The sequence below is a fragment of the Plasmodium gaboni genome, chromosome 6 (genome assembly GCF_001602025.1).
Source record: "Plasmodium gaboni strain SY75 chromosome 6, whole genome shotgun sequence".
Classification (NCBI taxonomy): Eukaryota; Apicomplexa; class Aconoidasida; order Haemosporida; family Plasmodiidae; genus Plasmodium; species Plasmodium gaboni.
Window position 1 is genome coordinate 198,261 of NC_031486.1, and position 9,952 is coordinate 208,212.

Consider the following 9,952-nt stretch of genomic DNA (forward strand, 5'->3'; position numbering starts at 1 on the left):
TTTGTTTGTAAGTGGTGCTGATGATTATTTGATAAAAGTATGGAATATTCATTTAAAAAAGTGTGTATTTAATTTGGTTGGTCATTTAGATTATATTAGAAAAGTTCAATTTCATCAAGAATATCCATGGATATTATCAGCATCTGATGATCAGACAATAAGAATATGGAATTGGCAGAGTCGTGTTTGTATAGCAATATTGACAGGACATAATCATTATGTTATGTGTGCTGAATTTCATCCGAATATGGATTATATTGTATCGTGTAGTTTAGATAAAACATTAAGAGTATGGGATATTAAATTGTTAAGAGAAAAAAATGTCATATCGAAAGGTGACCATCTAGACAATAATTACAATAATAATAATAATATGGTTAGTGGTGGTAGTAGTAATATTATGAATAATAATACATATTATAGTAATAATTATATGCACCCTTTAAACGATAAACCTTATGGATTATCAAAAAATATTTATAATTCGGATTTTTTATCAAATCATCATAATAATAATAATAATAGTACTAGTGGTGTTGGTAATTCTTATTCTTTTATATCAAATCAACAAAGTATTAATATGTTTGGAGCTTCAGATGCTGTATGTAAATTTATTTTAGAAGGTCATGAGAAAGGTGTTAATTGTTGTACTTTTCATCATAATTTACCACTTATAGCATCAGGTTCAGATGATAAATTAATAAAAATATGGAGATTTAATGATAGTAAATGTTGGGAATTGGATACATTAAGAGGTCATTTTAATAATGTATCAAGTCTTGTATTTCATAGAACTAATGATGATTTATTATTAAGTAATAGTGAAGATCATACTATAAGAATATGGGATATTAATAAACGTTCATGTATTCATACATTTAGAAGAGAAAATGATCGTTTCTGGATTTTATCATTTAAAATAAATTCAAATCTAATAGCAGCTGGACATGATTCAGGTATGGTCATATTTAAATTTCATAAAGAAAAATGTCCATATGATAAATATGAGCATTTCTTATTTTATTGTAAAGATAAACAAATATGTTTATATGATATAATAAAAGATACAAATACAACATTATGTCCTGTCAGAAAATATGGTAATATTATGTCTAATGGATATCATCAATTAATATATAATCACTTTTGTATAACAAATATTGCTATTATATTTATATATAAAGAAGATGTTATCAATTGTCCCAATGGATCATCTAATCATGACGATGAAATGGATGACGACGAAGAATATAATAATAAAAATAATAATAATAAAAAAAATAATAATAATAATAATACCAATCAACAACAATATTATTCATTTGATTTAATTGTTTGGGAGAATAGAAATGCCCTTATGAATAATTATAATAATAATAATAGTAATAATTATAATAATAATAATATTAATAGTAATAATTATAATAATCCAAATAATGCTTGTTCGTCATCTTTTAATTTTTTTAAACCTTGGTCATCAAAAAAAGATCATTCCATAAAAAATAACAGCAACAACAAAAATAATGTCAATCATAATAATAATCTTAATAATGTTAATTCTGGTGATAATGCAAAATATATTATTAAAAATAAATACTGCTGCTTTGCTACTTTTGTTTCAAGAAATAAATATATTTTTGTAGAAAGAAAAAATAACAATAATTATGTTTTAAATATACATAATATTCCTGATGATAGTTTATATAAAAAAATTGAAGTGCCATTTAAAGTAGATCGAGTTCATTCATTAAATAATAATAGAATTATAATATTCGGTGAACATCATATATATCTTTATGATATGAATATGAAAAAAATTTTAAATGAATTACATCACACAGATTCTATCATATCTGTTGAAGTTATAAAAGATTATATAGCTTTTGTTTTTAAATATAATATTGTTATAACAACCATAGATTTACAACATCTTTCTACAGTACATGAATATATACGTATTAAAAGTGGTATATGGGATGAACGAAAAAAAAATAATTCAAATGTATTTATTTATAATACTCTTAGTCATCTAAAATATATTTTAATTAATGGAGAGAAAGGATTAATCAAATATATGGATGAAACAGTTTATTTATTTAAAATATATAATAATCATTTGTATTATATAAATAGACAAGAAAATGTTAAAAATATATTATTAAATGATACGGAGTATTTATTTAAAATGTCTTTAATAAATAATGATGAAAATATGGCATATCAATATTTAAATATAACCAACAAGAAAAAAAAAACAAATATCTCAAATAATAATAATAGTAATAATAATAATAATAGTACTGCCGTTGTTCCTTTGAATGAAAAGAAAAAATTATATTTTAGCTACAATTTAATAGGATATATTAAAAAAAAAGGTTTTGCCAATCTAGCAGTACAAATGGTTAATAATAATAACACGTTATTTAATTTATCAATACAATTAGGACATTTAAATAATGCTCTAAAAGCTGCTAAGAAAATTGATAAAACACATATATGGAATATATTAAGTGTACATGCATTAATGCTAGGAAATTTTGAGATTGCTGAATATTCATTACAAAGAACTAAATCATATGACAAATTATCTTTTTTATATTTCTTCAGTGGTCATATTGAAAAACTAAAAAAGATGTTATCTATATCAATGATAAGAAATGATTTTATCTCCATATTTTTAAATTCATTATATTTAGGTGATATAGAACAAAGAATTAATATCTTCATACAACAAAATCAACTTAATTTAGCTTTGTTATGTTCTCATTTATATAATATACCAATAAATCTATCAGATAAACAATGTGAATTTGATATTAATGATTGTAATTATTGCCCCAAAAAATCCTTTTATCTTAGTCCTCCTATTCCAATAATAAAAATTGATGACATTTCAAATACTTCCCACAAAACTTTTAATAATAATATATTATCATCCAATGATAATATTATAAATGCCAACCAAACAAAAAATGATACCCATAATTTAAATAAGGATAAAATAACCGATACACAAATAAATCTAGCAAATAATATTTTATGGAATAATTCATATAACTGGCCAGTAATAAATTATGAACAAGCACATTATAAATTCAACACACAAACAGAATCAAATGAACAACCATATGGATATGTAAACGATATAAAAAATGCAGATTATAATGGAAGTATAAATTATAAAGATCAAGAGCTGAACAATATTGTAAACAAAAGTAACCTATCACATGCACATATGACAAATATATCAACAATAGAAAGAAATATAAATAATAATGAATCATACAATGAAATAAATAAGTTTGAAGGTAAAAGTGATTTTTCGGATGAAAATGATATATGGAAGAATGATGTAAATGATGAGGATATAAATATAATGGATTTAGATATAGAAGAAAATGAAAAGATATTAAATAAGAAAGTTTTAAAAATAGAAAGGAGAGAAAATATTTTACAACAGTTATTAAAAAGAAGTGGTAAAATTATAGATTTTATAAGAACTGGAAATATATCAACATCTTTAAAATTAATATCTAAAAAATATGGAATTGTTAATATGCAACCATTTAAACCAATTATAAAAAATATTTATATATCGACATATGTATATATTACACCAATACAAAATATGGAACCATTAAAAATACCTGTACATATGAATGAAAATAATGTAAATAATATTTTTATTACGAAACATTTCTTATATACTCAAATTAAAAAAGCACATAAATTAGTTACCCTAGGCAAATTTACACAAGCACTTAATCTTTTTAGAAATATATTATATCATATGATATTTGTAGATACAAATGAAAATGAAAAAGATTTATATGATTATCTAGAAATGGTTATAAGTTATATATTAGCTATGAGACTAGAAGAAGAAAGAAATCTAACTTCAACATCTGACCCTAGAAGAAGTTTAGAATTAATGGCATATTTTACATGTTGTTCCTTACAAAATTCTCATTTATATTTGGTTTTAAGAAGAGGCATGGGTTTAGCTTGGAAGGCTCAAAATTTTGTAACAGCTGGATCGGTAAAAAAAAATAAAATAAAGATAAATGTAAATATATTTTATTATCTCTATATATAAAATAAAGATACATAATGTGATCATATATATATATATATATATATATTTTTTTTTTTTTTTATACAGTTTGCTAAACGATTAATCAATGGAAATTATGAAAATATTAAAGGAGCAGAAGAAGAAATTGTTAAAGCAAAAAAGATATTATTAATGTGTGAACAAAAAAGTACAGAACATTTTGATATTGATTATGATCCAAATGATTATAGTAATGATAAAATTTAAAATATAAATATTTGTTGTAGTACTTATAAATATATATCAATATATAATATATATATATATATATATATTTTTTTTTTTACTTTAGATCATATGAAAATATGTTGTGTTAGCTTAACCAGAATAAAAGCAAAGGATGAAGTTGTTATGTGTCCATATTGTCAATCCATAGCAAAAAAAGAATTCACATCAACCATATGTCCAAATTGTCTTGTTGCAAAATTGGGAATAAAGGTAAAAATAAAAATGTTGAATGAAATAAAATACAAATCTGTTTAAATTATTTTGTGTTATAATATATATATATATATATATATATATATATATATTTTTTTTTTTTTTTTTTTTTTTTTTTTTTTTTTTTTCCTTCAAGGCACTTGGATTCGACTTTTTAAATAAAAACATCTAAGGAACATTATATATAATATATATATATATTTTTTTTTTATTATATTAAGAGTAATATTTAGTAGTAGGATCCTTATTTATAAATTCTTTTCAGTGATGAGAAAATATAACTAGTAAAAAATAAAAAAGATAAAAATATACATATTATATATATATATATATATATATATATATATATATATATTTATTTATGTGTACATTTATTATTTTTTTTTTTTTTTCTTTACTCTTTTGAATTATATTTTATGTTGTTAATAACCATTCGTAGAATATAATATTTCTATATGAAAATATTATATATATATTTTTAAAACTATGTGGTTTTTTTTCACGTATTTTTTTTCTTTTTTATTTTTATAAGCCTATATTATTTTTATATATTTTAAAAGCCCCTTAAAATATGTAATTATATTTATTTACATAAAATAAAAAATTTATATGAATAACTAATGACAAATGTTAAATAATTCAAAAAAATAAAATAAAAATAAATAAATAAATATATTAAATCATGTATATATATATATAATATAAATGTAATATTTTTTGTATATTAAAAAATTCACGTATAAAAAATATATAAATTACAAATATAAAAAAAAAAAATCACATATATATATTGTGACATATAAAATCAACCTTATAAATATAGTCAGGATGTCAAGAAATATTCATTTTTTTAATTTGAAAAATTGTATACTCATAAAATAAATAAAAATATATACATATATATATATATATTTTTTATCGATTAATTGTAAATGTGTATAAAAAAAAAAAAAAAAGTGAGTTGCCATTATATCTTCATCAGTATTATCATTTCATATTAAAAAAGATACCATCAAAAAGATAAAACACAAAAATGCCAACGGATTTAAAATTATATCTATAAAAAGGAACATATTATAAATGTATATATATATATATATATAATTATGTGTCCATTTTTTTTTTTAGCCTTTTTATTTACCTGTGGATGATGAACTACTCATGGGGGTAGTCATTTAAGAAAAAAAAAAAAAAAAAAAAAAAAAAAATTATAAAATTATAAAATAAATATATATACAACAAAAAAAAATATAGAAACAAATAATCATCAATTTTTTAATTATATATATATATTTTTTTTTTTTTTTTGTTACTTGAAGTATGCAGAGTGGCCCGTTTTTAGGAAGGAATCAAAAACAATAATTTTTTGCTCATTAAAATTAAATGGGATCCCTGACATGACTCCAATAAAATGATTTTTTGATAATACACTCTTAGTCAAATCAACATAAGAAGAAAAAGATTTATAATCATAAGTAACTTTATCTAAGAAAATATTTTTTAAAGCATTACAATTGGCTTCAGTTAAGCATCCAATTTTCAAGCCTTGATTTTTAGAAATATATAATTTTAGTTGTTCTAAGTTATTAATATTATATTCTTTTAAAATCATAATTTTGTTTGAATGATTTATAATAGGTAATCCACTTATTAGTTTAGTTAAATTATTTCCAGACTGATCAACAAGACGTGAATTGGAAAGAAAATAATTATCAGTCATATGAATATTTTTATTATTTAATGCTACAAAAACATTATCATAATAATTATATTTAACAGTTATAGCATCTTCATCATTAAAAATATGTTTTGATATCGTTTCCCATATTATATACATTACATCAGGCCAAAAACCAATAGGAGGATTTATTTCATAATTACCTATAAGTCCCCAATTTTTATTTTTTAAAGCTCCTACTTTAACTTCCTTCCTTTTTATTATTTCACTTAATACATCATCAATATCATCCTTTATATTTATATCTTTAAGATCTGGTATATTTTCTAAAGATTCTATTACAGAATAATCTACATTATGTTTTTCTAACAAATCTATCAACTCCTCATTTTCTATTAATTCTTTAACAGCTGCGTGATATATGTCAATTAATCGCTTGCTCTTATTATTTACTACTTCTTCCACACACTTTATATTTAAAATATACACAAAGAAAAAAAATAAAAACAACCTGCAAAATAAATGCATCATAAAAATAGTTACAAAGTTTATTACAAAAATTAAATATAAAAATAAAAATAAAAATAAAAAATAAAATAATTATTTAATCAACAAATATTGTGATTTTTTTTCACACATATAAAGGTATATATATGAATATAAGGGTGGCCATAAATATATATATATATATATGTTATCCCTTTTTATGGTTATTTGGTCTCTTTTTTTTTTTTTTTTTCCCCTATTTACACCTTAGTATAAATTATAATATAATCTCTCAAAAAAAAAAAATAAAATAATATTTTACCACACAAAAATATTACATATATATATATATATATATATATATATATGTTTATTTTATTTTATTTTATTTTTGGAAGAATGTAAAGGGAACGTTTTGTATCACATATACAAGACGAATTATTTTACAAATCCAAAAAGGTCAACCTTTTAAATAATATAACATATTCATAAGATTAAGGAGAAAGAAAAAAAAAAAAAAAAATGGATCCTTAATATTTATTTATTTGGTTTATAAATTATTGAACGATCTTTTACTCATTTATTTTATTTTTGTGTACTAAGTGAAAATACCTCGGTACAAATAAAACTAGAAATATCAAAAAAAAAAAAAAAAAAAAAAAAAAAAAAAATATATTTTTATATGACCAAGGAATATTGCATAGTTGAAAAAAAAACTTGTGTATATATTAGGTGCATTTGATAAAAAAACAAAAAAAATGAAAAAAAGGAAAAAAAGTAAATATGGCTTTTACACAAAATTTAAATGTACATTAATATATGATGTGTATATATTCATATATGTTTGTTTTTTTTTTTTTTTTTTTTTTTTTTTTTTATTTATTTCAAATTCACTATTATATCTTTATGCAAAAAAAAGAAAATATAAAATTATAAGTATGAAGAGTATATATATTATATATATATATATGAAACAAAATATGTTAAATGATATTATATTGTTAATTATAATTTATAATAATTAGAAGAGGGTTAATATATGAACATCTCGCCTTGTTATAAAAATATACCCAATAAAACATATATATAATATATATATATATATATATTTTTTTTTTTATTTTTATTTATTTATTACAATTTTTATAATTATTCCTCAAAACAATCATCCGGTATAATCAAATCAAGTTCGTTATTATCATACATAGCTTTTATAATATCATGACCACCTATCAATTCAGTATTTATATATAGCTGTGGATATGTAGGCCAACTTGAATATATTTTTAAGTAGTTTCTAATATCGCAATCTTCTAATATATTAAATGTTTCATATTTTATTTTCAAACTATTTAACATGAATATAACTGCATTACTAAATTTACATTGTGGAAATGTTTTCGTTCCCTTCATAAATAAAATAATTTTGTTATTTTTTAAAAGACTCTGTATTCTTTTAATAATTTCTTTTTCTGTATATTTCTCTTTATCTTTTGGTTTATCTGTTTCATTATTTTTTTCTTCTGTTTTTTCATTGTTTGTTATGGTCTGCATATATTTTCTTAAAAAAAATGTTATACTTCCTATATTCGTATTGATAAAATTTTTAATTAATTGTGATTTCTCATAAAACTGAAATTCATATTTATTATTATCATCCACATCATTTATAACATATATCTTAAGAACACTAGAATAATCTTCTAACATTATTTTTAATATATCTATATGAGAACTATATTCTGCAGAAGTACTCGAATTTATATAAAATAATTGATATCCATTATTTTCTTCTATATATTTCCTTTGCTCCTCAACCTTGATAAACTCCATTTTTTTTTTTAAATTAAACGATTAAAAGACTATTTGTGGGTATATATAAAATATATATATATAAAATATATATATATATATATATATATATATATATATATATATAAATATTTTAATTTATAATAATAAAAAGATTAATTTATAACAAAAACTTCAACAAGAAAATAAAATGTATTTTTTTATATATATATATATATTTTTTTTTTTTTATGAGAAAAATATCAGCTCACAAATAATTCATATTAAAATATAACACTATATTAAATATAGGTATACTCTTAAAATAAAAATATATACACTGATATATATATTAAATATATATATATTATATATATATATTATTATATATATACAAAACGGTCCACCTGGTATTCTTTATTATATTATAAAAATATTATATAGGAACATCAATTAATATATATATATATATATATAATTAAAATATTCTTCTGCCTTAATTACACATTCAAATAAAAATTATATATATAAAAATATATATATAAATTATTATATATATATATATTAAAATATAAGAAAAAGGTGCTTCATTTCTTTTCTTTTTTTTAAGGATAAAACTAAAGGGCTGGCCTTTTGTATACAGTACAATAAATTTATAATAACATATATAATATATATATATATATACAATATAATTATTTACTATATACATATATATAATATATATATAATATACATATAATATATTACAATTTTATGTATATATTTACATACATAATCCTTTATAAAAAAAAAAAAAAAATCATTGACTATATTAATATAATATATATATATATATATAGGTTTTTTTTTTTTTTTTTCTTATTTAAAAAAAAAATTTTCATATCGAGTGAAAAAAGAAACGTAATATTGTATATTATTATATATAATATATAAAGTTTTAAAAAATATATTTATAATATAATATATATAATATATATATGTAATAATATTTATATTTTATTTTAAAATAATATTATTTTGATTCTTTTTATAAAATTTTCAGTATGTTAATTTTTTATATGTTATTAATAATATTATTCTTTTTTAACAGTATAAATTTCTCTCCCTATTATTTTATTATTATGTAGTTTTTACAACATGTAAGAAAATTTTTATAATTTTTATAAAAAAAATAAAAAAAGAACTATATTATATATTATATATATAAATAAATGTATAACATTTATATATATTATATTATAATATTTTAGATTATTATATAAGTGAGAATAATAAGAAATTATAATTATATTTAAAAAATTGTAATCTATTTTTTTTTTTTTTCAAGTTGAAAACACAAAAGAAAAAAGTAAAATTATTAAAAAAAAAAAAAAAAAAAAAAAAAAAAATTATTTTTTATAATATAAAAAATAAAATATTTTAAAAAAAAAAAAAAAAAA

General features: G+C 18.9%; 3 protein-coding genes across 3 annotated transcripts in view; 1 reads left to right on the forward strand and 2 right to left on the reverse strand.

Annotated features, from left to right (window-relative positions):
• Positions 1-4,727, forward strand: part of PGSY75_0606700 (putative coatomer alpha subunit) — a gene marked incomplete at both ends in the record, with an annotated part of 4,918 nt that extends 191 nt beyond the window's left edge. Inside the window, 4 exons of the mRNA XM_018784646.1 lie at positions 1-4,039; positions 4,163-4,304; positions 4,407-4,552; positions 4,692-4,727. The exon at positions 1-4,039 is cut by the window's left edge and continues 191 nt beyond it. Of these exons, the coding sequence (XP_018642700.1) occupies positions 1-4,039; positions 4,163-4,304; positions 4,407-4,552; positions 4,692-4,727 (4,363 nt within the window). The remainder of the gene's footprint in view (positions 4,040-4,162; positions 4,305-4,406; positions 4,553-4,691) is intronic.
• Positions 4,728-5,864: 1,137 nt separating this feature from the next.
• On the reverse strand, positions 5,865-6,764 carry PGSY75_0606800 (putative protein, unknown function; the record flags this gene model as incomplete). Its single annotated transcript, XM_018784647.1, has 1 exon — positions 5,865-6,764. The coding sequence occupies one exon, from the start codon at positions 6,762-6,764 to the stop codon at positions 5,865-5,867; it is 900 nt and encodes a 299-aa protein (XP_018642701.1).
• Positions 6,765-7,868: 1,104 nt separating this feature from the next.
• Positions 7,869-8,552, reverse strand: PGSY75_0606900 (glutaredoxin-like protein; the record flags this gene model as incomplete). The annotated part of the gene is made up of 1 exon (XM_018784648.1): positions 7,869-8,552. The coding sequence occupies one exon, from the start codon at positions 8,550-8,552 to the stop codon at positions 7,869-7,871; it is 684 nt and encodes a 227-aa protein (XP_018642702.1).
• Positions 8,553-9,952: the final 1,400 nt, after the last annotated feature.